This window comes from Guillardia theta, assembly GCF_000315625.1.
Source record: "Guillardia theta CCMP2712 unplaced genomic scaffold GUITHscaffold_13, whole genome shotgun sequence".
NCBI classification, from domain to species: domain Eukaryota; class Cryptophyceae; order Pyrenomonadales; family Geminigeraceae; genus Guillardia; species Guillardia theta.
The window spans coordinates 106,311-131,784 of record NW_005434661.1 but is presented as its reverse complement, the minus strand read 5'-3'; the positions used below and the strand labels follow the sequence as shown (position 1 = coordinate 131,784).

Below are 25,474 nucleotides of genomic sequence, written 5' to 3'. Positions count from 1 at the left end.
TCTGAACATGATACTCTTCGGGATGGGTCAGCCAAGGAGATTGATCGTGGCTGCTCCCCGAATAGTTTCGGAGGCACATGATGACTAATAATTACGCCCGGATAAGTTCTAAGTTCTAATAATTACGCTGGTGTAAGAACCCTACTCTTCGGGGTGGGTGAGCCAAGAAGGTACTATCGTGGCTGCTCCCCTGTAAGAACCCGGATAAGTTCTTGCAGTCGGTGAGAAGTTCTGGGTAATAATTGTTTCTTTTTAATGTGTCGGAGGCTCATCAGTGGCGAGCGCGGTGTGTGCTTTTAAGTTGTGAGTCAGAGTCCGTGACAAGCCCCCGTCCGTTGTTCGAGTCCCCCCAAGCGGTGACAGTGACCAGCGCAGCCTGTGAGAGTCACGGAAGTTTACGATGATTTTACTACAGTGTGACTTCTTTACTCAAAGTTAGACGGTTAAAAATCTTTACTCAAAGTTAAGTTAAAGATCAGTACGAGGACAACTTCAGTAGGAGACTCTCAGTCGAGGAGGCTTCAGTAACCCTGACACTGTCCGATCGCACTGCCGGGCCAAACGGCGAGAAGAGAAAAGACAGCGAGAACCAAACCTAATCCTGCCAACTGCTGTCCCCCAAACTTAACTGATACCTTCACTTAACAGCGCGCAGGACTCCATTCCCCAGTACGGTCACTGCGAGGACTCGGAGTAAAGGAAGCTGGTGACTACGGCCCGGGCCCCGGCCGGGCCGGGTGTCCCGGTCCGGTCATGTCCTGCGCAAGTTCCGATGGGGCCAGGACCCGACATGCATCCTTGTAGCTCCCGCTCCCCTTCTCCTCTGGACCCTGACATGTTGGACTGCTGCTTGTCTATGCTCGATCTCTCTCTCGGTCGGACCTCCATGAGCAAGGCTGTACCCAGACAATGAAGGCGATCGGACTCTTCATCCTCCTCCTTTGCTGCCTTACGACTGAGAAGCATGCTCCTATGTCATCGCTCAGTGTCCCAGCAAGGCTGAGGCTCAGAGGAGGAGGACACCATGAATTCACCATCTCCTCTGACGAGCAGCACTTTGCATCAGCAGTTCGATACGCCAACCAACGCTCAGGGAATGCTGCGGGGGATGAGGAGCAGGTGATTCGGATAGCTCCGGACGCGGTGGAGGAGAACCTGATGTGGTAGAGCAATCCCTTTCGTCCTCTCCTCTTGTTGTCATGCTTGACATTCATGCAGGTCGGCAGATCAGGTTGTGTCGCTGAAAGCACAGTTCAAGATTATCGGAGCAGAGGAGTGCCCCCTCTCAGGACCTCTCTGCCTCGAGGAAGGAAGTAGAGGATCCTGGTACCACTATCAGCACCATGCCTGATGTTTACATGCTGCTCAGGCACGCTCTTCAATGGAAGACTGTTATCAGCACCTTCATCTGTCAAGAAGCAGGCAAGGAGGGGCCGGCCCTGACCTCAATGTGGTGAATGACAACGAGCAGGAGTCAAGATTCTTGGGGGACCCTGGAAGTTGAGCAATTGTATCCTGCATAGCAATGAGTTTGTTGTGCTCAGGTTGTCGTTTGTATGTGAGCCTGGATTTCTGTTTTGAGAAGTTTCCAGATGCGATGAGAGTTCGTTGGTTGAGATCTCGAACTGGTTTGCGTTCCATCGTCTTTTATTGAGAGTGATGTTGCAATTTAGTTTGATCGGGGGCTTTGGAAAGCAGTGCGATGATTCCAACTTGAGAATAGGTCAACCATGATGAGTCCTGACTTCTGGATGAACTGAGATGGTTGTTTCCTGCCAGACATGGCAACGGATGGAGTCGTTGCCATGGGCTCCTCCGACGTTACCTTGAAAGACTGCACCATCCAAGTGAGCATGGCGTGTGCTACGAGCTGCTCGCTCAGACGTGCACAGGACTGCGGGCTGTTCTCTTCGGCAGGGCTGAGGATCGGTGGACGGGCTAAGGCATACGTGAGCAACTGCTTCCTCTTCGAGGTACGACTGCCATGGCTCCTTTTCCGTGCTCAGGGTCGTGCTAGAACGAATTCGTCGCAGTCTGCATGCATGATGCATGTACGCTGACGGTGAAGGACAGCGCTCTGCTAAGAAACCCAGCAGTGTTTGCGTCTGGTAACGAATTGCAAGCCCTGCCTGCTCGTTGCTGACTGAGGTCATGAAGCCATGGCGCAAGAGTCTCACTTCATAGCTTCTAACATTTCATACGATGGGACATTGGTAGGAAGAGGGAGAGTTGAGGAGGGGAGGGGAGGGGAGGGGAGGGGAGGGACATATGGAGGGAGGGAGGGAGTAGTTTGCCAGTGCTGATCAGATATGCAGTGGTTGGACAAGAGCAGACCTGGCAGGTTTGAAGTCAATGGAGAAGAGAGTGCGACACATTGGAGATATGACGCTGAGTTGTGCTGATATCTTCGCAGAGTATCTTGACCTCAAAAATTTCCTCGACGAGATCAAGGACTTTCCCCACCTGGAGGTAAAAGTATCGAATTCTTGTTTCTGGTGGCTGGTTTGTTGAGGAGGAAAATTGGGAAGTAGGGAAGAGATGGGAAACAAGATGTATTTGTGTTGGAGAAACATGTGCAAGCTGTTCTGCAGAAGCAGTGAAGGATACTGAGAGACAGGGAATGGAGGTTGAAGTTTGCTTGTCTGAATGATCCTTGCCTGCAGGACGCCTGGTCTGAGATCGACAAGATGGAGAGTGAGATTTACCGCACCTGGATGACGCTTGCAGACTCTTGCGCGGGCAACGGAACTACGGTGCCGGAGGAGAGGAGCGTGGGGTGTGAGAGGATCATATCGATGGAGGATTGGAGGAAACAGAAGTGGAGAGGCCAAGGAGGAGGAAGAGAGGAGAAGCAGTCGAGGCCGGATGGATAAGAGGAAATCAGAAGCTGGGAAGTTTGGAGAAAGTAGGAGGAGGAGGAAGAGGAGGAGGAGGGTTGAGGGGCGGGGAGGAGGAGGTGATGATGGTGATGATGGAGGAGAGGAGGAGGGAGGAGAAAGGATCGGGAGGGGAGGGATTGAAGAGAAGAAGTGAATCACAATGTCAAACAGACCATCGAAGCGATGAAGATGTTTCTCGACAAGGTTGGAGCGACAGTTCACTCAGCTCCGACAGGGAGACAACGGCTCAAGTTATCACAGTGAGGAGACGAGACGTCAGTGACAAAGTTGCCCCTTGACATGCCCTCTTGGAAGGAAATTCCACGACATGCACATCCCCGATGACTTCAACAGCCTGCCGGCTGTTGACAAGGCTGCTCTCTTATACCCCAACTCCTCCGGTGATCTCACTACGACGTGGCTGCTGGTCGAATGCTGGAGGCCCTGATGTTGCCCGCAGAGATGTTCTATGAGAACCTGCCCGAGGTCCTTGTTGCCAGCTTCGAGCAGGATGAGGCGTCTTCCAAGAGCTCGCTCGTCGTGTACGCTCATATCCGTGAGGACGAGCTGTAAGAAGGTGCTGCTCTGACTCTTGCTGTCAGAGCCTCTCTTTCTCTCGGGGATGGCAGACACTGAGATCATCGCTGACGGCGACGCTTCCCTGATAGAGAACTCGGACGTGAACTTGTCGAAGCTCAGGTGAGCTGGCGCGAGGGGCGAGGAAGGGAGAGGTGTTTGGTTGAAGGGCATGCGATGTCTGCGTGTTGAAGGTGCTCTTATCATCTCCATGCAGGTATGGCGGAGATGTCGCCAAGATGCTGGTGTGGATTGTCGCGATTGCAGCGATAAGAAGTTGAAGGAGGAGAGAGGGGAGGGGAACTGTGACTTGCCTGCAGAACTCCAGCTGCCGCTCCCCTTCAAAGTTGAGATCATCATCGACTGTCTGGAGGAGGCGCATACGACGTTACTAGAGAAAGGTACGTCAGCTAGTGAGGTCCATGTGAGGCAAGGAATGATTTCTCCTCGAGCCCTTCAGCGCCTCGTCAAGTCGCGCCATCTATCCTCGAAGAACGCTGGTGTCGTGATCATGGATGGAGTAAGACTGCGTTCTCCTCCCCGTTCTTCCCTTTGCTACCCCTCCTTCTTCTCTTTTCCACCCCTCTTCTCCTGCTCTCACCTGCAAGTCTGCTTTCATGTTCTCTTCCTTTGACTGCGACTTTCAGAGCTTCTTGCAGTCATACAAGGTTTTCTCCTCTCCTCTCCTCTTCTCTCCTCTCCTCTCCTCTCCTCTCCTCTCCTCTCCTCTCCTCTCCTCTCCTCTCCTCTCCTCTCCCTCCCTCCCTCCTCATTCTTTTCCAGCCTGCCATCATCCATGGCTATCGCGGACTTTCCACATTCTTTGCAAAAGCGCAGGTTCGCAATGTTCATCACCTCTTCCATCCACTGCTTGCCGCCCCCCCACCCCTCCCTCTCCCATTCCCCGCACTTCTCCTCTCCCTCCTCTCAGTTCTGCTGCGGTTGACTCCTTTACTCGCTTGCGCCAGGCTCAGTTCGCTGACCTCCACTCCGGCTACTTCGGCGGAGTCTTGATGGAGCCGCTCGCGGCCCTCGTGCACGCGCTCAGGTAGCTGCGTGTTAAGACTATGTGTATGTGTGTTTGTCTGTCTTCCTGTCTGTCTGTTTCGATGCTTCCCTCTGATCCACTTGTTCTGCAGCTCACTGGTCCACCCCAATGGATCCATCGCAGGTGCTCTTGGGAGGGGAGGATGCCGCGAGGAAGGAAGAGGAGGAGAAGGAAAGGAGAGAGGAGAGGAAGGAGGAGGGGACGAGGAGGAATCTGACGATCCCGCAAAGTTCCTGAGCTGCAAGACTGGCAATTGGATCCGAAGCACCAGAAGATAATCCAGGAGCTGGACTTCTTTCAAGAGGTCTTCCCTCGTCCCCCACCCCGTCCTCAGTCCGTCTTCCTGTCTGTCTCTGATCCCCCTCTTCCAGGATCAGGAGCTGCCAGAGTCCTGGAGAGATGTAGAGCCCCAGCTCGACAGCAGCGTCTTCGAGAAGAAGGACATGCTGGCTCGCGCGTGGTTCCAGCCCTCCCTGTCCTTCCACAGCATCTCCACCGGCTGCGACAACGAGGCGATGCGAACTGTGAGGAAGGAGGGGAGTGGGGAGGGCAAAGAGGACAAGGGATGGGAGGAGGGGGGAGGAGAGGATAGAGGTGAAGGAGGATGGAGTGGAGGAGGGGGGAGAAAGGGACGGATGGAGGGGAAACGGGGAGTTTGAGGGCTCGACATCGCTGAGTAGCCGACCTCAGGTGATTCCCAGCAAGCCCTTGGCGAGGTTGAGCGTCAGGTACCCAATTGGAGTGGATCACGAGCTGGTGCCTGGCTCAACAGAATTGCTGGAGCTGAGCTGGGGTGCAGGTTAGCAAGGCAGTGACGCAGCAATTCTTCCGCGGAGCCAACATCATGAACACAGCTTGTGAAGTGCGACATTCTCTGATCCTGCTGCCCTCCTCTCAGCCGTTGCTCCCTGCTCTCGCTTCCTCTTCCTCTGCGCTGTTGATCTCTGAAGCTGCGGCAGATCAAGCTCAATGCTCAGACCCATTGGCCTGCCTGGGAAGTAGATCGTGAGACGCCCTTGTACCAGGCAAGCGTCGACTCTTCCTCCTCACTCTGCCTTTCTCATCCTCCTCCTCTCCTCAGGCTCTCTCCGATTCCATGCGGCTAGCCTACCGCAAGGAGCCTCAGGTCATCTATGAAGGGTGCTCCAGCGCTCTCCCTTCCATCCTCACCAAAGTCCTCCCTGCCTCTCAGGTGCTGCGCCGGCTTCATGCTTCCCCTGATCTCACCGCAGCTCGTCGTCATGCCTCTCACCCATCGGACCCAGGAGGGGCAGGACATGGACGAGGAAGCACGGCAAACTTTCCGTTACCTCCAGTACGGCACCAAGGCTGCTGTCGCGTTTCTCCTCAACCTGGAGAGGAAGCAGGGAGAGAGAAAGAGGCCCTGATCAACGAGCTGTTGCCAACTTTGAGTGAGCACGGGGAGGAGGGCGGGGCACGCGGCTCCTCTCGTGCCTCTCTGTGCTCGGAGTCCCAGCAGCAGCGCCTGCTGCTGTCCTGCGCCCCTCCAGCAAGGACAGGTTGAGCGGTGGGCAGCTGTTCTCCCTTGCTGTCGAGACCTGCAGCTCCGCATGCGGCTTCAAGGATATTCCTCCTCCTCCTCCTCCTCCTCCTCCAAACAGAAGTTCTCTTGAGAGGTCGGGAATGCTCGGCAAGCTGGGGAGAACCCCTTCCTCTTTCACAGTTTGCCGCGTCTCTGTGCCGATCAACTTCTCGTATTCCGAGCTGAAATCCTGCTGGGCTGTTCAAGACAGTGGGTGGCTCTCAAGTCTCACCTGGAAGTCCATCTGCTTCTTCCCGTACCCTCGCTTCTTGAGAGCCCAGGTCTGAAGAGCGAGAGAGTGAGTGACGGAGGAAGGCTGGAAAGGAGGCAGGGAGTGAGGAGGGAGGAGAGAAAACGGAACGCAAGGAGGGAGGAAGGAGCCAAATGGATGGCGGGCTCAAAGTAAGGAACTGAAGCAGGTAGGAGGAAGGGGAGGAGAGGACGGGAGAAAGAGACGAGCCTGCTGTGCACAGGATTTCTTGTACTGGTTGACCGAGAGCTGGAGGAGCTCGTGCTCGAGTCGTTGTGCGACCTGCGGAGGTCAGTTCAGTGCGAGGAGAGGCTAGGAGGAGGAGGGAGAGGAGAATAAATCTAGACCTGCTCTGAGAATGCCTTGGCGTTCCTCTCTGCCAGCAGTGTTTCAACGTGCTTCTCCTGCAGCTGCAAAGGAGGTGAGGGAGCGTCGGGGCAACGGCAGAGCAACCTGCTGCATGGCCTTGGCATGCCTTCGCTCGTCCTCCGCAACCTGCTTCTCCAACGACAAGAGCCGAAGCTGCGTTGGGGGAGGGAGAGGAGCGCAGGTTCAGCGAGCACGAAGAAGGGAGGGCAGAGGTACCTTGAGCTGTTTCCTCTCCTCCTCCAGCTTCCAGATGATGTCTTCCGGGCTGCCATTGTCGATGTTGTCAAGCACGTTCTCCTGCGTCATCGTCATCCACAGCCGAGGAGAGTCACGGAGCGTCCTGCCTTGTGCGAGATGGACGCCTTCAATCCCTTGAGCTCCTCCTGGCAGACCCTCGTCTCCTCCTGTGCCGCGAGACGGGCAGAGACCTCATCCTGGAGCTGCGACCTTCCTTCACGCGTCTCTCCGTCGTGAAGCAGCAAGAGGCTCACCTGGTGCTGAACCAGCTCGGCGTCTGCCCTCCACCTGCTCTTGACCTCCACCAGCGACTGCTGGCAGCCCGAGAGAGACGCCTCGAGCTCCTTGACCTTCTCCTCCTTCCTCCTCATCCTCTGCATCGCCTCACTCAGCTTCGCTTCTGCTGCACTCAAGGCTGCTCTACTCGAGGCCAGCTCCTCCTCCAATCGCTTCCGCTCCTCTTCCAAACCCTTTCTCGCTATCTCAGACGAGCCCAGCGCCTGGCACCATGTCTCGATCATGGATGCCGCCATGTCGACGAGCTCACTGCAAGCTACAGCTTGAGATTGAAGAGATTCACATGTCTTGGTCATCTCCTCCTCATCTTCAGCTTTTTGCGATGCAAGTCTCGTTTCATATTCCTTCACAATCTGCTCAGTTCTCTCTTTGAACAGTTTGCTGCTGTTTGCTTTCTCCTTAGCTGCCTTCCTTTCTGCTACTTCCATACCAGCAGAGAAAGATTCTTCCACGACTTTCTGCATGTGGAAATCCATCTCTTTCTGAATCCTGAGCAAGCAAATTTTATGTCAAAAGAAGCCTGCAAGACAGGAGAATGGAAGAGAGAAGCAGATCTGCAAGTGCGAACAAAGAAGTGCATCATACGAGAGAACATACATGGCTGCATGAATCAGATGCGAATGCAAACAATCATACAGTCATCGCTCACCCTGTAAACTTGTCCTCTTCGTCCGATTTCCCACAAAGTGTCAGGAACACTGAGGAAACGGCACTGCTCGCCATTTCCTTCGCCTTCCGAAGAGCAAGCTTGTCGATCTCACTAGTAGGCATGGAGGAAACTATGTCCTCTCCTCTCCGCTCCGCTCCTGCCCTCCTCCGATCCTCCTCCCCCTCCCCTCCTCCCGGTTGCTCCACCGGCATGTCCGTTAGGGCAATATTCGGTTTTACCCCGACAGTTACAATGCAGCACCGAGCCACACAGCTAAAGTTTTATAGGTTGGCAAAAACATGAAACGGACTCAAAAACATTATAGATAGAAATCTTTGTAGGAGGGGTTCGTGTAAAATTGATATAGTTGGTCCATGTCACGGAATAAAAATAAAATATATATTGTTTGTATTTAGATATCGATCACCCCTATGAACGATTGCAGTACAAGTAATAAATATTATAAGGGTCCATAGTACTAACTATTTTGTAATTGAGGTCTGGGGGATTCTCTAAAACGTTTTAAAAGATCCCCTCGGGATATGCCGGAGGCCAATGGGGATCAGGGAATAGGGCGGGAGGAGAGGCGGCATGGTGCCTGGCTGCGAGACGAGGAGCAGGAGCAGTAGAGATCGAGTGATAAGGAGAGATGGGGGAGGAAGAAGAAGAATCCTATGCGGAAGGAAGTAGGCACGGCTTGTTGGCAGGAGGTTTCAGGTAGAACGTTTTAAGGCGTGCGAAGCAAGTGGGTTGATTCCAACTAGATCGCTGTGGACGAGAATGCCAGAATGCACAGGAGCATGTCAGAAACAGAGAATGCTGATATCAGGGTCCTCCTCTATGGTCTTTGACCGTGCCATATTGCATGATTCAAGCACGTGCCGATAGGGGGGACATGGCGTAAGGTCAAACATGACACGTATTTTTTTTCTCAGTTTGTTCTTCATTTGCGTGTGAAAGAAAGTCTCCAGCAAGATGGCAACGTGTTCAGATTGTTGCCATGCTTCCAGGATCTCATCTCTCTTCCTCTTTGTTCTCCTCTGCAACGTTACCCTGGCCTATTCCTTCACATCCCCATCAGCGTTGCCAGGTAGCTCGTGTCCCGGAGACAGGCAGCGTTATGACCTCTTCTCCCTCCTTCAGTCTCTCTGATAGCTTCGTCGGTCAGACACTCTTGCATGATTGGAAGGTGAAGTCCATCAGTTGAATTCTTGTTTTGATTTCTTCGTGCTGTGTGTGAAAGCTCGTGCTAGGAACAAGGAGAATTGGCGAATCTCATCGCTCAGGATGAAGACCATCTCACTGGCAGAGGCCGAGAATGGAAACGGAAAGAGGACTATCCTTGTTGCTGGAGCAACAGGAAGAGTGGGACGGTATGTCTGCGAGCAGGTACTGTCAAAGAGGTGGAGGCACAAATTTGGTGACGATAGCACAGGTCTTGCTGAGATATCCAGGATCGCAAGTGAGAGCTACGTTTCGAAACGAAACCAAAGCCTCTCAGGTCTTGTCGAAGCTCACCAAGGTGAGCGTTCTTGAGGCCCCATGTGGAGGAGGCTGGTGAGAGGTCACGGGCGGACTTGACTGACAGTCTTGGTGAAAGGACTACCCTTCGAGGATCGAACTTGTCCAGTGTGACCTCAACAAGCGGGTGGGCCTCCTCGTCATTTCGTGCGCTTTCTCGTGCTGATTTCGCTTCAGAGTGACGTTCGAACCATCACGCAAGGAGTCAGTCAGGCCGTCTGGTGCGCCTCAGGCTTCGCTCCGCCTCGAGGAGGGATTTTCTCCCGGCTGCTGTACCTCGTCAAGATCAAAATGCAGCAGGTGAACGAGCACACGGTGGAAGAGGGCTAGCAGTAGGTGGTGGTTCCAAGGAAGGAAGAGGAGGGTGAGGTTGCAGATAAGGGCTCGAGGAGTTATGTTCGTACAGGAAGAGGGAGAGAAAGGGAAATAGGAGTGATTTAATGGGACGGGAGAACAGAAGTAGAAGGGAAAGGGGAATAGAAGAGGTTTAATAGAAAAGTTGAACAGAAGTAGGAGGGAAAGGGACAGGAAGGCATAGCGTGGGATTTAACGTCGGAGCAGAAACTGAGGAGAGCTCTCGACATCCGCGGGCCTGCCATGATGGCAGAGGTAACAAGTTCATGATCAGCCTTCGCCCCTGAATGTGCTGCAGATGCTCAAAGACCAGCCTCCCCCTCTGATTGCGAAAGGAGAAGGCACCGTCACAGTTGAGAGGTGAAGCAGGAGCCCGCGGCTGCTCCTCCCCGTTCGTGACTCCCCAATCCTGCAGGAAGGAGCAAGGGGACGGAGTGGAGGAGACTCTCCCTCGGCTGGTTCTGCTGTCCAGCGCTGCTGTCACTCGTCCTGGATGGTCAGATGAGCAGAAGGAGAAGGTAGATCCGTCCCTTGCTCTCGTGCCGTCACGTCTTACCTTTTTCCCTTAGTACCCCGAAGCAGCAGGCATCGCAATCGTCAGGCTCAACCCTCTCAACATCCTTGGCAGCAAGCTGAAGGGGGAGGAGAAGCTGAAGGCGACAGGTAAGGTCTTTGAGGGAGCAGGGAGCAGGGAGCAGGGAGCAGGGAGCAGGGAACAGGGCATTAGCTGGATGAATCAAGGACGAAGGACGTGGCTGATTGAGTTCTGCAGGGGTTCCCTACACCATTCTTCGATCGTGCGGCATCAATTCAACACATCCTGATGGAACCTTTCAGCTCCAGACAGGAGACACGGCGGTTGGAAGAATCAACCCCAAGGTTGGTTGCTTCTCTCGTTCTGCTACTCCCATTTGCTCTACTCCCCATTTGCCTGTCTTCCTCCTCGTCCTCACTTTCCCTGCCTTGCTCGTTCTGACTTGTGGCGACCATGTTCTCTCCGACTTGTTTCGATGCCTCCTCAACCTCTCTCTAGGACCTGGCGATCTCTCTTGCGACAACGTTGGGGATTCCACAAGCAGCAGGTGATGGCGAGTCTTGAGGGAGAGAGAAACTGACAACATACAAGGCAAAACCGTTGAAATCTTCACAACTGAGAGGCCCACCAGCTTCTTCCCTTTTGCCAACCGAGGAACCAAACAGGTGAAGGAAAGGCCGCGGACGAGATTGAGGAGGGTGGGAGGCATAGGGGGTAGGAGGGAGAGGAGACAAAAGTGCAAGGGGGAAGGCAGGGAGGGAGGCAGGGAGGTTGAGATCAGATGGGCGTGAAGTAACTGCGGAATCGCAGATGCTCACTACCAAGTTTTCTGAGATCGTTCGAGACGACCAACGTTGAGCATCTACCCCAGCCACTACCCCAGCAGGTTTTTGACAAGATGGGACCCAGTTCTAGTGCTGCAGTGAGGTCCGGTCGATTATTATTTTAGAGTAAATGAACAGGGAGAAAGTAGGACAGCAGGGGCAAGGCGCGGGGGACAGTGACTGCTGCTCTAGCCCCTTCCGAATTTCTCCGCCCTCTTCATTTTCTTCTGCTGGGTCTTGGAGAGCTGGTACTCCACCGGCTCCTCCTCCTTGGACCCGAACACGGACGATCCAATCCACGTCAGCACCTTCCAGACCAGATAGAGAGGAAAGATAGAGTACAAGAGCCAGGCATAGTCGGAGACGAGCGAGAGTGTCATGGCGATCATGGAGAGGTACAGTACGTCCCTGCACTTCTCGACGATCCCTCCCTTGTCATCCAGCCGTCCACCCGACTCCAGGTGGCTGAAGATCCAGCTGTAGCATGCATACTGCATGACGACGGAGACGGCGAACAGGACGGTGTGCATCCTCTGCCATGTTGCACTGAAGATGAGGAACTTGATAAGAGCATAGAGCACTGCTAGTCCCACAATAGCTAACCCATGGTATTGCCTGCAATCAGCTTCTTATTTGGGATCCACTAGCAGCATCTTTGTGAGTGTACACACCTGAAGTCCTTTGTCCTCTGATCCGCCTTCTTTGCTGACTGGTTTGCCATGCTCCCCTTGGCTGAGCCTGCGACTTCGGAATCAGCTCAAAGGTCACGAGGTGCGTTACGAGTTTCTGCCCATTCTGAAGAGCACCATTCAAACATTCAGGATTCAGAAATTCTGAACGATTCTATCTAGCAAACACTCACACACATCCTTGCTTTCATGGGTCTTACAGCAACAAGAATCCTTCCTCCGTTCCTCCCTCACTCCCGAAACCCCTGCTTCTTCCATCCTGTCCTCTACACATCTAGCATCTGAGGGCTGCTGCGATCCTGCATGCCAGTCGCATCTCTTCTTTCCTCAGAGCAATCGTCCTCTGCTGTCTTCCCGCCCTCCGCTTGTTCTCAACCCTTCATCTCCTTCCCCTTGACCATCATCGTGCACGCGTCCTTCACCACAGGTTCGCTTATCTTGCTCTTTCTTGTGACATTTTCTGCCCTATTATCTCGTCTAATAATTACCCTGAGGTTGGCTTGTTATTTGAGAGTGCAGCGACTCGTAGTACTATGATACTCGCCTCGCCGCGGTGAAGTTGAACCGGGCGGCCCGGCGGCCCGTCCTGAGCACTCGCGGGGTGACTCCGCAGGTGCATACGAAGATCCGATGTTGGCAAGAGTGGACTCCGGGACACTCGACTCCGGCGATACTATCAGTTGGCACACTGCGTGACAAGTTGTACGGTCCTGAGGCTCGGTCCGCCGCCGCCCGGCGGCCGATTATGCCAGAGAGTCCGAGTCGCTGATCGGACCGTCCCGGAGTCCAGGAGTCACCAGGCAACCATGTCACTGTGCCCGGCCGCCGCCCACAGCGTGACGGTCCCGCCGTCCGATCACGGTGCTCCCAGCTGACTTTTAGTCACCTCCAGGCCCAGCCCAACCATAGTAGTATGATGCTCAGTCAGCACACGGCCCCGCGAACGGTGTGACCAAGGACAACTAGTCTGACCATGCTCAGTCTTGAAGTAGGCGATTGGTGACAAGAACTGTTGCTGGTATTTTGTTACAATTAGTCGGCGAAGTTGATTCCAAAGCTTCAGGTAGCCTGACGATGATGTTAGATCGAAAGATTGGTCAGCGACTTCTCTGATGATTGGAGCTGAATTAGAATCTGTTGAAGGACCTAGAAAGCCTTACACGGTATACCTTGCATGGGCAGAAGAGATGGAGTATATGATTGACCAGTTTCGAAAGTGTTCGCAAAAAAAACTGAACATAAGCTATTTTCGTTCAAAGGAAATTTTCAAGGAGTGAGTTCAGATTGATTTATCTATTTACAACCTAGTGTACATCTATGACATGTTTATCTCCTCTTCAAGGGCAATGAACCATCTCTTCACAACCAAGAGTGACATCTGTGAACGACTCCGATCTCCCGATCTCCTTCAAATGAGGCGGAGGAGAATTTCTATCCACAGATCCGTCCCCTTGCATGTTGGTCAGCTTCTCTCCGTACCTCCGCTTCGCCTCCGCTATGTTCTCCAACAGCTTCTGCCCGTCCGCCTGCACCTCGAGCTTTCGGCTGGCGGCGACACGCTGGGCTTTCTTGACATAGGACCACTGCTCGTCGGTAAGGCGGATGAAAGGACGACGAAGGGTCTTGGTGGCAGCGTATTCTTGAAAGCGAATCGTGTTCATGGTGGTGGGAGTGACAACCAGTGGGCTAGGGAGAGCAGGGAGGGAGGAACTATATACGGAGGGGGGGCGGGGGAACCTAGTTTCGAGTCACATGAGCGAGGCTGACTGCACCACCCCACCTTCAATGTAATCAAACCCGTAAGCTTTAATGTACCCCTCCTTTCATGGGGCAAAGAACCCGTCCAAATAAGCTTCACCATATATCCACGGCAGCCTGTCACGAGGCAAGAAACCGAAACAAGCTTGAAACGCTGCGGTTGAAGGAGTCACAGACTCAATGAGCCGGAGGTCACAGGGACACCCTCGTGACCGACATTGAGACTGAACGGGTAGTATTACCGGCAAATGGAGGGGTCTATCAATACCGATGTCATGACCGCACTATATGTCTGCAAGTTCATAGTTTCCGGACGCGTGACCAGTGGACTCGAGAAAGTCGCAAGGGAACCTTGAGGTCTCTTCCAAGTCAACCGAAAGCGCCATGACAGCCGCAGGCTGAGGAGTAAACGGAACTTTGCAAGGGCGACCGTGGGTTGGCAGTCGGAATGAAGGGGTGGGGGTACTAGGATCTACAAATTTGGGCCTATTGGAGGTGAGCCCCAAGAACCCTTGGAGGGTCACAGACTTATTATAGGGTGGGGTCCTGAGAGCTTTACACACGACGATAGAGGGGAAATCAACTTCGCCCATGTGACTGGAGACCAGGGAACTTGCTCAATAATTGTTCTGCTCCTGCAAACTCCCTCACGTCCCGCCCGACAGCAAGCATGCACACGATCGCACCTACCATTCTCGACAGCAAGACCCTACGACGACCCATTCTCCATCGACCTGTTCTTCGCCTTACCGACGAGCAGTGGTCCTACGTCACGAAAGCCCAGCATGTCGCCGCCAGCCGAAAGCTCGAGGTGCAGGCGGACGGGCAGAAGCTGTTGGAGAACATAGCGGAGGCGAAGCGGAGGTACGGAGAGAAGCTGAAGGCAGTGCAGGAGAGGGAGGATGGAACGGAATCTGCGAGGACGAGGAGGGCAGCGTTTCCACAATTGAAGGAGATCGGGAGGTCGGAGTCATATAGAGACGTGACTGAGGGAATCAAGGACCCCTCGTGGGGCAATTAGTTTGCCAATGTGAAAGAGTTTGCTGAGACGTTGTTTGTTATCGCTATTGCATTGATGTATCATAGAATGTAAATAGAAACAAAAGTGATCTGGATTCTTTATTGCTTTTACATTGAAAAAAATTGCCCTCTAGTGGTGATGTAAAGATCTGGTTGTGTCATAGCTCATGATGACGTGATATGAGTGAAGTAGAGACAGGGCATTTCTTTGCACTAACTGCACAAAGACGTACCGTACGCAACAAACACAGCTTGAGAGATCTATTTAACATTGATCGATTTGAATGTACAAATGGGTTGAAGACAAAAGACAAGCAAATGAAAGTGATTTCACTCTTTCATGTGCACTCCATGTTACATCGACCATGAGGAAATTGAAAAGACTGTGAAAAGACTGCTTCACTTTGTCTGTTACACTCACTCACTCACTCACTCACTCACTCACTCACTCACTCACTCACTCACTCACTCCACATTCACTGCTGTCCTTCATCGTTGCAGATCTTTCTGAAGCAAAACTTCAACTCCACAGGCGACGTCAGTACGCGGTTTTCTATCTCTGTCTTCGAGTCTGCTATAGAATCATGTCCTTGTGGTCTTACTGCAATAGCAGCATAGTCCTGGTTTTTCGCTGACTCCCGCAAATGGTTGTGCTTCACTTTAGTCCCTAGTCAGCGTCACAGATTGTTCGATTTAAAAGCGCGAGAGCGCGGGGGAAGGGAGGGAGGAAGCTCTAGGATAGGTTCGGATCAGGGAAGAATGTCTAGGGGAGCAAGAGTTGCTGTCCTGCTGAAGACCCGGCAACTATATGCGAAGGCATGAGAGGAAGGGATGGACAGACGCGCAGTAATTCCACAACTGATCGCTTTTACAACGACTTGCAAAATTTTGCATGCTTCAATCCTGGAGGTAAGATGACAAGGCGCCTTTATTCCCTCTCGTATCTACATCCCTTATTTCGATATACTACATCCCACTAAAGCAGCCCTAGGTTTCTCCCGCCTTTCTCCTCCCTCCCTCGCCCCCGACCCCGCCTGTCTGTTGCATTCTCCTTCCCCCCCCCGCCCTTCCTCTTACACCTGCTCCAACATGCTCGAGATCGCAGTCTCTCTCGACTCGACATCCATGCCGAGCTCCTGGCGCTGTTGGGCTGCTTGCCTGAGCTTTGCAAGATGCTTCTGTTTAGCGTCCGCAATGTTGTGCAGGAGCTGCTTGCCTTCACTGCGGATCTCGATCTTGCGACTCGCGGCGAGGTGCTGGGCGGCCTTCACGTAGGACCATTGCTGGTCGGTGATGCGCATGGAGGGGACGCGGACTCGAGTCTGACTTGCTGGGTTCATCGTCATGGTGATCTGCATAGCCTAGACGGCATGAACGAGGAGCACGAGGCGAGGAGAGATGTAGGGGCAACCGCAAGGGAGAACGGAGGATACGCAAAAGGGTTCTATGATCGGGGCTTCCGTATAATCCTTTTATTAACTTATTCAATACATCAAACTTGGAGGTCGGAAGAATAGCAGTAAAGAACTAGGTTGACTCCGCTTCAACTATACTACTTGTAGTAGGGGTACTCTCCTAGCCAAGCCCTAGCCTACCAAAGGTACCAGGCGCGCTGCTGCACTTGGCAGTCCTCACGGTCGGAAGGGCGGGGGCCTCCGTGAGGAGTCCTAGCCAAGAAGTTCTTCTGTAAGTCTCGGATCGTTCCTTGCCGCCCGTGAGTAGCAACTATTTGGATGTTTGACTGTAGCACCTTGAATAAGGGCCGTTTCAGCGCCGGTTCCCAGATTCAAGTCCAGCCTCCGGATTCAATCCAGATTCCAGATTCCAGATTCCGGCTGACTCCGCCTGATTTTTTCGCCGTGACAAAAGTTAATTTCTTGTTTTCTTCTCCAAATGTTTTGGAGAACTCAAATATAAGTCATTTTTATTGGAGTCAAACCCCGCGGCCCGGCCGGACGGTACGCCGTACGGTCGCCCGGCGCCGGCCGGGTCACCGCCGCGCCACTGCGCCATCCGTACCCTTTACTGACTCAAAGTTAACTTAAAAATCAGTACGAGGACCGTCAACTACCGTCGTGCCTTTACTCAAAGTGAAATTAAAAATCAGTCCCCCAAACTTAACTGATACCTTCACTTAACTGCGCGCAGGACAAGTCCCCCGCGTGAGTACCGTCCGATCACTCCGGGACGCCCGCGCGCCGCCGGCCCGGAGGCCCGGTCACCGCTGCCAGTGAGTCGTCGCCGGGCCCGGGCTTCTTTACTCAAAAACAGTCTGGCTATGGTTGGAAGTTGACGGCGGGAGTGGTTGGCGGAGTAGAGGGAAAGCAGCGAGGGGGGGATGAAGAGAAGAGACAGTACAAGGCAGTTCCACCTGATTGCTCTGATCTTGTCATGTATATACCTGATGCGAACAGGTAAGACATCTAACCCGTGGGACTTTGTTGAAGCCGCTCGCAGGTAGATGTTCTGAGCAGTGCCATGAAAGCGTCAAAGAAATTTTTGAGGTAATTCTGTCTCCGAACAGCACAAGATCCTTTTTCGTGCGAGATTTTGAGAACATGATGCCCGCCTCTGAGCAGCAGGTATGCGCCATTGATGTCTTGACGAACCTCAGTTCTGTGGAAGGTCGTGATGATCGCAAGGAACAGTCGGAACTACTTCAACGACATCATCAACATCAGCTCGGCTCAAATAATGGAGACTTTCGATGATTGTTTGTCAGTACACAGCCAAGATGCGATGGACGAGATGATAAGCGGCGAAGATTACCACCTCGTGAAAAAAGTGAAGGGAAAGGACGGAGAGTTCTGGAGTGGGAGGGTCCCCGGAAGGACGCACAAGAAGGACGACGTGATAAAATGGATGAAGAGAGGCTTCACGCTGGTCATCAACAACGCAGACATGCGATATCCGGGACTTGTCGGAGCTGCACAACGTATGGAAGACGCCCTTGGGTATGCCGTACAGATGAATCTGTACTTCACTCCTCCCTCCTCGCAAGGTTTCGAGGTGCACTTTGACCCCATGAACACTCTCGTGCTGCAGCTCGAAGGATCCAAAACATGGGAGGTGTACAACCCCATCATCGCTCTCCCTCGTCCTGAGCAGAAGTTCAAACCGAAGCACAAGGAGATCCATCACGGCAGTCGGCAGACCTTCACTCTCACTCCTGGATCGACTTTCTTCCTTCCGAGAGGATGGCTGCACGAGGCTCACACCAACAGCAGCTCTCTTCCTCCTCGTTCTCGTGCCTCTGCTTCCCTTCACCTGACCGTTGGCATCGATGCGCAGTATGTCACTTGGGAGTCAGTCTTGCACGCTGCTGTTGGCTCCCGCGACTCTAGATCGCCTGCCCTGCATGAGAGCGGTGGAATGGAGGAAGCTTCAGACAATCTTGTCCTGCTGTTGCATCTAGCGATACGTGGATGCGCGCTGTCAAACGTTTGGATAAGATCAGCCTTTCCTCCTGCGTTCGCTCGGGAGGAGCAAGGAGCAACGAGGTATTTGAGCAGGCGGATGAAACCGCAGTCTCTCATGAGCTGAACAGTGAGATGCTCTGGGGATGCGAGCAGCTCAAGGCGGCCGTCCATCGCGTCCGTGACTCGTTTGTTCCGGGGAGAAGAATGAGAGGCTTGAGGAAGCAGGACCGATGCCTGTCCCTCTCATCGGCTCTAGAGGTTGTAGAGCTTCTGCTGTCATCGAACGCTTCAATCCCGCCCGTCTGGTGACTTGCTGACGTGCTTTCTTCTCATTGTTTCTTGCAGGAATGGCACGCAGATGGGGTAGACAGCGATCAGGACCTTGTGAACAAGCTCCGTGACTTGGTTGCTTTCGCGCTTTGCCTGGTTTACCTAGCGATGATATTTTTGTGAAGGCTGTCAAGGAAGCGAACAAGCAGATCTCTGATGTTACAATCGCCTTCGATCGTTTTCTTCGCGAGTTCCCCGGTAGTTCTGTTGCCCCTGCTCCTGCATCTACTGACTTGTCGTGCAGAAGTTTGCATGAAAGCTGCGGAAAAGGTGGGAGAAGGGGTACAACAACATATGAAAGTTAGGAAAGAGAGGAGAAGACAGCAGATTGAGAGGCATTCAAACAAGTTTAGAACGCTTTACTCCAATCTTACACCACAGCACGAACACTTCCTGTTGTCTCTCGATGCCCCAAACGTCTTCGCCGTCCGAGGCTTGATATTGCCCTCCTCGATCATCAGAGGGCAGAGTACCGTCATCCCCACCATGGCTCCTCTCCTCCCTTTCCTGCTACCCGGCAAGAACCGTCCGGGAAAGCGACGATACACTGAGAGGTAGTGAGAAGAGACATTGTGAAAGCAAACAACAAACACACCTGGTATGCCATCCCCTCAAAGATCCCATGGTCAACCACCCCGACAATTTTCTTGATGGCCTGTGCAGCTTTGGTTGCATCCGCAATCTCCTTGCTGAAGTGCAGGTCGACGATGTAGTTGCCGTTGTCGGTCACGGCTGGTTCCTCCCCATCCGGCTTGTTGTTCGAGCAGTCTCCCGTCCTCAGCACAGGCTTGCATCCTTCTACCTCAGCAAGCGACGCCACCACATTCATGGTGTGGAGGTGGCAGAAGGGGGTAATCTCGACAGGCAGGGGGAAGGAAGGGCCCAGGCCCTTGCAGAGCTTCGACGAGTCCACGATGACCACAAACTTGTCTGAAACCACCTCCACCATCTTCTCCCTCAGCAGCGCACCCCCACCCCCCTTGATCAGGCACAACTTGGGATCCACCGCATCAGCGCCATCGATAGCCACGTCGAGCTTGGATTTCTCGTTGAGGGTACAGAGAGGGATGCCGAGGTCAAGGGCCTGCTTCTTGGTCTTCTCGCTTGTTGGAATGCACACTAGATCCTTCAGCTCCCCGGACTTCAGCTTCTGACCGACCCTCTCAACAGCATAATAGGCTGTAGAACCCGTTCCAAGTCCCACCACCATGCCCGAGCGGACGTGATCATCTACCGCCTTATATCTGCAACAAGTTTCAGCAGCAGCAAATCAACTCTGTGATTGGTCCATCCTATGTTTAAATCCTACCCAGTTCTCACAGGTTCTTACCATTTACTGTAATCCTGAACCATCCCACCTCCTCTACTCTCCTGATTGTCCACCTTTGGTCACGACCTTTTCGTCAGCCAAGTTTTCCTCTCCTCTCCTCTCCTCTCCTCTCCTCTCCTCTCCATCGCTCCCCTCCTTCCCCCTCCTCTCTCCTCTTCCCCCCCTCTCTCCTCTTCCCCCCCCCCCCTCTCCTCTTCCCCTTCTCTGTCCTCCTCGCCATACCCGGCTGCTTTCTTCGCTTCTTCCATTGCGCCTTCACGTGCTGAACCGGATTCAGTAACTTGGCGGGTACCGGGCCGGGCCCGGGCCCCGGTGGGAGGACTGCAACAACCGAGTTGCGACTAATGATTTCAGGATTTCCACAAAAACTTCAAATTTCGACTAAATGAAATATTTCGAAAACAAATCTCAAATTTTATCAGCTATTTTCAGTTTATTGAATTGAATCAATTTGCCAAGTACAACTTCTGCAAATGTAAACCCCTGCAGGTTTTTCTTAAAATGCGCCCCAATAATCTGAGTCATCCTACAGGGAAGTTTTGAGCCATGGCAAGAGGACGGTAGGGGAGGAGAGCCAGGAGGGGGAGAGGGAGAGACCCATGGAAGGGATGCAGCGAAGGGATGCAGCGAAGGGATGCAGGGGAGGGGGGGGAGAGAGAGAAAGTGGGGCAGCAGTAAGGACAGGATAGAGAGGACGAAGGGGAGGCGGGCTGAACCATTTGCTTCGCAAACATTCGACGAAATCGTAGTTAGGATGTGACGACCGTGACATGGTTTTCAGGAGCCTGGAGTTTGAAATAAGAGATAGGCTAGAACGATATCGAACGCTCGACCCTCCAGGAAAAGACTTGTCTGAAGCCTTGCGCATCGGACGACCTTTGGTATTTCTTTGAGTCAGAATGGGTTCGAGCCCCTGCCATGGATATCTTCACATCCTCCTTTTTGTGCTGCTCATTTCTCTTCAAGGAAGCAACTCCTTCATCTCCACACAGCATGGTCTGCTCCGCTATGCATCAGTCGGCTCAAGACAGCAAGACCATATTTGTGTCAGGCAATCTCGCTCCCTGAAGCATCTTCGAATCCCAAGAATGCAGCAGAGCGACTTGGGAAGTGATCGCAGTGACTGGCTGACGTTCAGGGAGAAGCTGGAAGAACAGTATCTGACCACTGGCAAAGAAGGCAAGGCTGGAGTAAAGAGGCTGAACAACGCGGCCGATAAAGCACAGACAACGTCGAATGTTTGGAAGTACGATGTAGGCGAATTAGTGCAAGCCGGGACCTTGCTGTTTTCGATCAACACGCACAGCCCACATGTCGACCAACAGTTTCACAAAAGTTTAGTGCTCGTCCTGTCCCACACCCCGCGTTACACACAGGGGATCATTCTCAACAGGCCATCTCAATTCTCGACGGAGAATGGATGGAGGCTGTGGCATGGAGGCAACATCCAAGGGTTCTCTGCTCCACGGGACTTGAAGCACTATCTTTGCTTGCACAAGTTAGATGGAGAGGTGAACGGTAGATCTGTTGTGTTGTGTTGTGTTGTGACATGATGTGTTGATAGGTAGCACAAAGAGTATCAGCTAAGATAGTAGACGGCGTCTACTTCACCTCCCTCAACTCAGCTGAGTCCCTTGTGCAAGCTGGGCATGCGAGAAAAGAAGACTTTGTCGTCTTCTTGGGATATGTTGGGTGGGCATCTGGGGATCTTGAAGCTCAGGTTGATTCCGGACTCAACAGGAACTGGTTCATAGCATCCGCGGGCAAGTCAACCAAGTCGCAGGTCTGTCAGGCCTGCCAACAAGTCTGCAAGGAATACTCCAAGAGATGCAACAACTGCGTGAGGAAGTCGACGGTCTCGTCGGACGTTCTGCTGGCCCGCATACTCGACGATTTGAAAGGTTTCAGCTCTACAGAGGAGGAGGCGGGGATCGACATATGGGATACTTGGATGTCTGCTGTTGGGCTTGGGAGTTTCTCGGCGAAATCTCAGTCAGAGTTGGAGGACGCGATGATGAAGGAGTGGGCGAGGAGGCTGCTGATTGACAGGCCCGAGGTACTAGGTCTCTTCTGGACCCTTCAGCTGACAAGGGAGTGACAGGAGATCCGAATTCCACAGCATACCCTCCCGAGCCTCAAGGCTGGCTTGCTCCTCCGGGCCAACGGCCCTGCACCTTTCATCTTCGCTCGAGAGGTTTGTCTGAGGTCGTGGAAGCAGCTTACGTGCTGACATGATGCGTATCGGACAGTATCTGCACAAGTCGGTTGTGCTGATTCTTGAAGACAACCGAGAACAGACGGTTGGAGTTGTTCTCAACAGACCGATGCGAACCTCAGTGAGTTTCCCTCCTCTCCCAGTACACCAGGTTGACTCATGACCTTAGGCTGTGAAACTCTCCAAGTTCTCTCCTGATCTCTTCGGGGGGCGCTGGCTGAGTTTTGGCGGAGAATATTCGGCAGGAAACCTTTCCCTCATAGCGATCCACACGTCGGAACATCTGGCGAGACAGAAGATCGGCATGAGAGTGTCTGAGGACTCTCAATTCTACATTTGCTCCATGGCAGACGTGTCAAAGTCCGTGTCTTCGGGTAGAGGCAACATGCGCGTTCCCCTTGGTTTTGATTCTGTTCCAGGGCAAGCGACGGAGAGTGATTATCTGTTCACCAGCGGGTTCTGTGTGTGGCCCAAGGTATCCTAAGCTGCTGCTGCAGCTCCTCCTCTTTATACTTCCATCCATGAAACACTCCTTCTCCTCCTCATACCACCTCCCCTTCACTCCCTCTCCTCTTTCTCCGCCCCTTGCCCCTTCTCCTCCTTGCCTTGTGCTCGTCTTGCCTTCTCTGACGTGATGACAGCAAAAGGTGGAGGAGACAAAAATCTCACAGGACATGTTCTACGGCAGTTCGATCCCTTCAGGCACCATGAGCGACTTGCTGGCTAAGGAGATGTTCGTCCCGGTAGACCATCTCAGCGTCGACGAGTGGACCCACCTCAGAGGCCAGCAGCAGCCCGTGTCCCGGTCCCGGAGGCTCCTTCAGCGATGCGATCGAATCAGTGGAAGGTCATTCCGACGAGGGTGAGATTTCTTCTCTTCCAGATTCTCCTCCTCCTTCTCCTCCACTACAACCACAAACTCCACCTTCTCCCTCCCCCTTCCCCTCCCCGTCCTCCTCCCATTACTCCATCTGTCTCATCGCCCCCTCCTCCCCCTCCTCCTTCAGCGTACTTACATTTCTCTTGCTGAGAGAGCATCTTAAGCTGATCTCAAGTGCAGGAAGCTGGATTGGGAAGGCGGAGATAGAGGGTGTAAGGGAGTACAGCTGGGGTGTGACGTGTGGGAGTCGTGCGTGCAGAGGGAGGGAGCGGATGCTGGAGCAGGTGAGGAGAGTGCCCAGCAGGAGGCCTGCTCTTGACAGGTGTGTTGACAGGCGCGTCGGGCCCTCACGCTCTCTTTGACGAGGAGGTTCTTGGTGACATCGCACTGTGCAACTACGTGGAAAGGAACCTGCGGGCCAAAAGAGACACCAGGCGCTTCGGGCGGGTGCGGGTGCTGAAGGTTCAATGAAGACAAGGCCGTACCTTCAATTCCCTTCCACGTCTACTCAGCTCTTTTTCTTTTCCTTCTCTCCTTCCACGAGTTTTTGATCCCCCCCCCCCCCCGCTCTCCCGCCCGCTCCTGTTCATTCCTTCCGTGCCAGCAGTAGGCAGTTCTCAGGTGACACGGAGCTGGCGTCGCAGTAGTGCACGAGCTTGGCCTTGAGCCCCTTCCTCCTCAGCCACTCGACCCTCCCCATATCGAGAATCCGCTTGCACATCCTCCCCAGCTCTTGCTTGCGAGTGCGGGGCAGGAAGGACGCTGGGTGGCTGTCGATTGAAGAGGAGGGAGCTGAAGCGCCTGGATTCGCTGTTCCTCCCTCCTCTCCTCCTCCTCCCTCCTCTCCTCCTCCTCCTCCTCCCTCCATCCGCTCGCCTGCCTCCTCCCTCCATCCGCAGCACGCCCATGACGTCATCAGGCGGATCTGCGAAGAGGGTGAGGAAGCGGAGGAAGTTTGGGAGCACAGATGAGCACCAGGTCGAAGGAAACCTCTTGCGCAGGCACTCCTTCCTCGCACAGCCGCTGCCATGCCCGTCAGCTCGCGGTACTCCAACAGGTTCTTTACCTCCTCGACCCATCCAGGGAGCACATAGCTCGAGGGATCACAGCGATGATGGCAGCATGTCGCAATTGCTATTCCTCGAAGATCTCCTCCTCCTCCTCCTCCTCCTCCTCCTCCTCCTCCCTCATCGCTCTCTGCATCCTTCAGCGTGTTCACAGCACATCGAGCCGCTAGGTCCGTCGCTCCTCCACAGAGATGCTTCCCCAGCACGACAACAGCTGCGTCATGCATGACTGGGACTTTTCTCAGCTCCAGGTGCGCGATGTCCATCCTAATCCGCTGGAAGAACGCCTCCTTGTTGCAGGACAGCAGCCTGTCCGCCTTGTTTCTGCATGCTCCTCTCTCCACCAGCAGCACCGAGCTCCTCGGCGCCGCCTCCCGCACGGCTATGGAGAGCATCCCGCGTCCTGCTCCCATCTCGACGTAGGTGAACTGGTCCCCGACTAGCTTCAGCTCCTCGAGGTGACCGACGATGGAGGCCTGCTGCTGGATGTGCCGCTGCACGCTGCTCCCTGCCTTCTGCCCCTTGTGACTCTGACCTCGCCCTGATGCCGGGCTGTCTCCGGTGAGGAGGGCGTGACAGGAGGCGGAGGAGAGGACCTGGGAGGGGATGTTGCCGACCAGACGGTGATAGACTCGCTCGATACATTGGAGGAAGAGCTCGAAGTTGGAGAGCTTGAGGATCTCGAGGTTGAGAGAAGCCTGAAGGAGTAGACAGAACAGTCAGCCCAGGATAATAGGGGTAGGAGGAGCGGTGCCATGAGGAAGAAGTTGAGATATCAGACAAGACAAGACAAGACAAGACAAGACAAGACAAGACAAGACAAGACAAGACAAGACAAGACAAGACAAGACAAGACAAGACAACAGAAGGGAAGAGCAGAGCAGAGCAGAGCAGAGCAGAGCAGAGCAGAGCAGAGCACAACAGAGCAGAGCAGAGCACAACAGAGCAGAATGGGAAGGAAGGGGGTGCGAACGAGGGTAGGGAGAGACGTATTGATTGACATGCCTGACAATTGTTCCTGGACCTCATCTCGCTCTCGTCCATGTCGTTGAGATCCTCCTCCTCCTCTCGCAGGAGCTGCGAGCTCGCAGCAGCGTCCTGGTTCATATTGATGTTCTCCGAGTAGAAGGGAAGCGAGCGCTGCTCCTGCTTCTCCTTGTACTTGGGGCAGTGCTGCACGTGCTTGCCCAGCGACTTCTCGTAGATGGTGTGACTGGGGTCGTGCGGGCAAGGAATCCTCTTTCCCTTGTCCTTCCATGTGGAGGTCTTCCTCTTCTTGCCCACCTCCTCCTCAGCTCTAGCCGTCTCCTCAGCCTCCTTGCTCCTGCTCTCGACGTCGGCGAACGCTGTGGCTGATGTCGTGAAGCATTTGGAGGCCATGGCCCCGTGGCCCTTCCCCCTCACCCCTGCACCACAGCTCGTCATCCTCCAGCCAGAGCTGAGAACAAGCACCTTCTCCCAGCTGGGGAGGTTTGGGAGCTACCCCTCCCATCATCTCGACCTCTCCTATGTGCACACCGCAGAAGTCGTAGCCGGCGGTCCGTTCCATCCCGCAGAACCTGTAGGAACGTCAGACAAGGAGAGGAGGCATGAAGAAAGGAGGGGGGAGGGAAGGAAAGGGGAGGGGAGGGGATCACGGAGGAGCTGGGGAAAGCGGGAGGGGTGGGTGGGGGAGGGGGGGGGG

General features: G+C 53.9%; 11 protein-coding genes across 11 annotated transcripts; 5 read left to right on the top strand and 6 right to left on the bottom strand.

Annotated features, from left to right (window-relative positions):
- Nucleotides 1–1,024: 1,024 nt before the first annotated feature.
- GUITHDRAFT_134857 (hypothetical protein) lies at nt 1,025–5,891 on the top strand (the record flags this gene model as incomplete). The annotated part of the gene is made up of 26 exons (XM_005837648.1): nt 1,025–1,119; nt 1,219–1,326; nt 1,674–1,723; nt 1,780–1,847; nt 1,893–1,973; nt 2,074–2,108; nt 2,316–2,341; nt 2,414–2,469; nt 2,664–2,753; nt 3,051–3,139; nt 3,195–3,280; nt 3,340–3,435; nt 3,482–3,578; nt 3,673–3,731; nt 3,776–3,879; nt 3,916–3,975; nt 4,239–4,292; nt 4,424–4,503; nt 4,595–4,626; nt 4,734–4,807; nt 4,875–5,097; nt 5,194–5,231; nt 5,303–5,365; nt 5,463–5,501; nt 5,585–5,695; nt 5,736–5,891. The coding sequence occupies 26 exons, from the start codon at nt 1,025–1,027 to the stop codon at nt 5,889–5,891; spliced, it is 2,070 nt and encodes a 689-aa protein (XP_005837705.1).
- Nucleotides 5,892–6,248: 357 nt separating this feature from the next.
- GUITHDRAFT_103315 (hypothetical protein) lies at nt 6,249–7,675 on the bottom strand (the record flags this gene model as incomplete). The annotated part of the gene is made up of 7 exons (XM_005837647.1): nt 6,249–6,329; nt 6,540–6,578; nt 6,644–6,706; nt 6,750–6,818; nt 6,882–6,962; nt 6,998–7,105; nt 7,157–7,675. The coding sequence occupies 7 exons, from the start codon at nt 7,673–7,675 to the stop codon at nt 6,249–6,251; spliced, it is 960 nt and encodes a 319-aa protein (XP_005837704.1).
- Nucleotides 7,676–9,135: 1,460 nt separating this feature from the next.
- On the top strand, nt 9,136–11,116 carry GUITHDRAFT_103314 (hypothetical protein; the record flags this gene model as incomplete). The annotated part of the gene is made up of 12 exons (XM_005837646.1): nt 9,136–9,237; nt 9,284–9,370; nt 9,449–9,496; nt 9,547–9,669; nt 9,931–9,978; nt 10,022–10,083; nt 10,139–10,241; nt 10,293–10,386; nt 10,496–10,602; nt 10,757–10,805; nt 10,850–10,923; nt 11,069–11,116. 12 exons carry the CDS (start codon nt 9,136–9,138, stop codon nt 11,114–11,116), a joined length of 945 nt encoding a protein of 314 aa, XP_005837703.1.
- Nucleotides 11,117–11,270: 154 nt separating this feature from the next.
- Nucleotides 11,271–11,899, bottom strand: GUITHDRAFT_103313 (hypothetical protein; the record flags this gene model as incomplete). Its single annotated transcript, XM_005837645.1, has 3 exons — nt 11,271–11,697; nt 11,754–11,820; nt 11,863–11,899. 3 exons carry the CDS (start codon nt 11,897–11,899, stop codon nt 11,271–11,273), a joined length of 531 nt encoding a protein of 176 aa, XP_005837702.1.
- A 1,209-nt stretch (nt 11,900–13,108) lies between these two features.
- On the bottom strand, nt 13,109–13,432 carry GUITHDRAFT_103312 (hypothetical protein; the record flags this gene model as incomplete). The annotated part of the gene is made up of 1 exon (XM_005837644.1): nt 13,109–13,432. One exon carries the CDS (start codon nt 13,430–13,432, stop codon nt 13,109–13,111), a length of 324 nt encoding a protein of 107 aa, XP_005837701.1.
- Nucleotides 13,433–14,199: 767 nt separating this feature from the next.
- Nucleotides 14,200–14,643, top strand: GUITHDRAFT_161699 (hypothetical protein; the record flags this gene model as incomplete). Its single annotated transcript, XM_005837643.1, has 1 exon — nt 14,200–14,643. One exon carries the CDS (start codon nt 14,200–14,202, stop codon nt 14,548–14,550), a length of 351 nt encoding a protein of 116 aa, XP_005837700.1. The 3' UTR covers nt 14,551–14,643.
- A 979-nt stretch (nt 14,644–15,622) lies between these two features.
- Nucleotides 15,623–15,907, bottom strand: GUITHDRAFT_103310 (hypothetical protein; the record flags this gene model as incomplete). Its single annotated transcript, XM_005837642.1, has 1 exon — nt 15,623–15,907. The coding sequence occupies one exon, from the start codon at nt 15,905–15,907 to the stop codon at nt 15,623–15,625; it is 285 nt and encodes a 94-aa protein (XP_005837699.1).
- A 911-nt stretch (nt 15,908–16,818) lies between these two features.
- Nucleotides 16,819–18,630, top strand: GUITHDRAFT_161698 (hypothetical protein; the record flags this gene model as incomplete). Its single annotated transcript, XM_005837641.1, has 8 exons — nt 16,819–16,963; nt 17,007–17,131; nt 17,175–18,049; nt 18,097–18,226; nt 18,314–18,394; nt 18,424–18,496; nt 18,543–18,568; nt 18,604–18,630. The coding sequence occupies exons 1-8, from the start codon at nt 16,888–16,890 to the stop codon at nt 18,628–18,630; spliced, it is 1,413 nt and encodes a 470-aa protein (XP_005837698.1). The 5' UTR covers nt 16,819–16,887.
- A 143-nt stretch (nt 18,631–18,773) lies between these two features.
- GUITHDRAFT_103308 (hypothetical protein) lies at nt 18,774–19,876 on the bottom strand (the record flags this gene model as incomplete). The annotated part of the gene is made up of 3 exons (XM_005837640.1): nt 18,774–18,845; nt 18,894–19,542; nt 19,851–19,876. The coding sequence occupies 3 exons, from the start codon at nt 19,874–19,876 to the stop codon at nt 18,774–18,776; spliced, it is 747 nt and encodes a 248-aa protein (XP_005837697.1).
- A 616-nt stretch (nt 19,877–20,492) lies between these two features.
- GUITHDRAFT_161696 (hypothetical protein) lies at nt 20,493–23,203 on the top strand. Its single transcript, XM_005837639.1, has 9 exons — nt 20,493–21,139; nt 21,193–21,684; nt 21,730–21,822; nt 21,878–21,964; nt 22,013–22,217; nt 22,263–22,318; nt 22,485–22,705; nt 22,904–23,007; nt 23,058–23,203. Exons 1-9 carry the CDS (start codon nt 20,528–20,530, stop codon nt 23,192–23,194), a joined length of 2,007 nt encoding a protein of 668 aa, XP_005837696.1. The 5' UTR covers nt 20,493–20,527; the 3' UTR covers nt 23,195–23,203.
- Nucleotides 23,204–23,309: 106 nt separating this feature from the next.
- Nucleotides 23,310–25,339, bottom strand: GUITHDRAFT_103306 (hypothetical protein; the record flags this gene model as incomplete). The annotated part of the gene is made up of 5 exons (XM_005837638.1): nt 23,310–23,648; nt 23,699–23,746; nt 23,790–24,331; nt 24,801–25,196; nt 25,243–25,339. The coding sequence occupies 5 exons, from the start codon at nt 25,337–25,339 to the stop codon at nt 23,310–23,312; spliced, it is 1,422 nt and encodes a 473-aa protein (XP_005837695.1).
- Between the last annotated feature and the right edge of the window lie 135 nt (nt 25,340–25,474).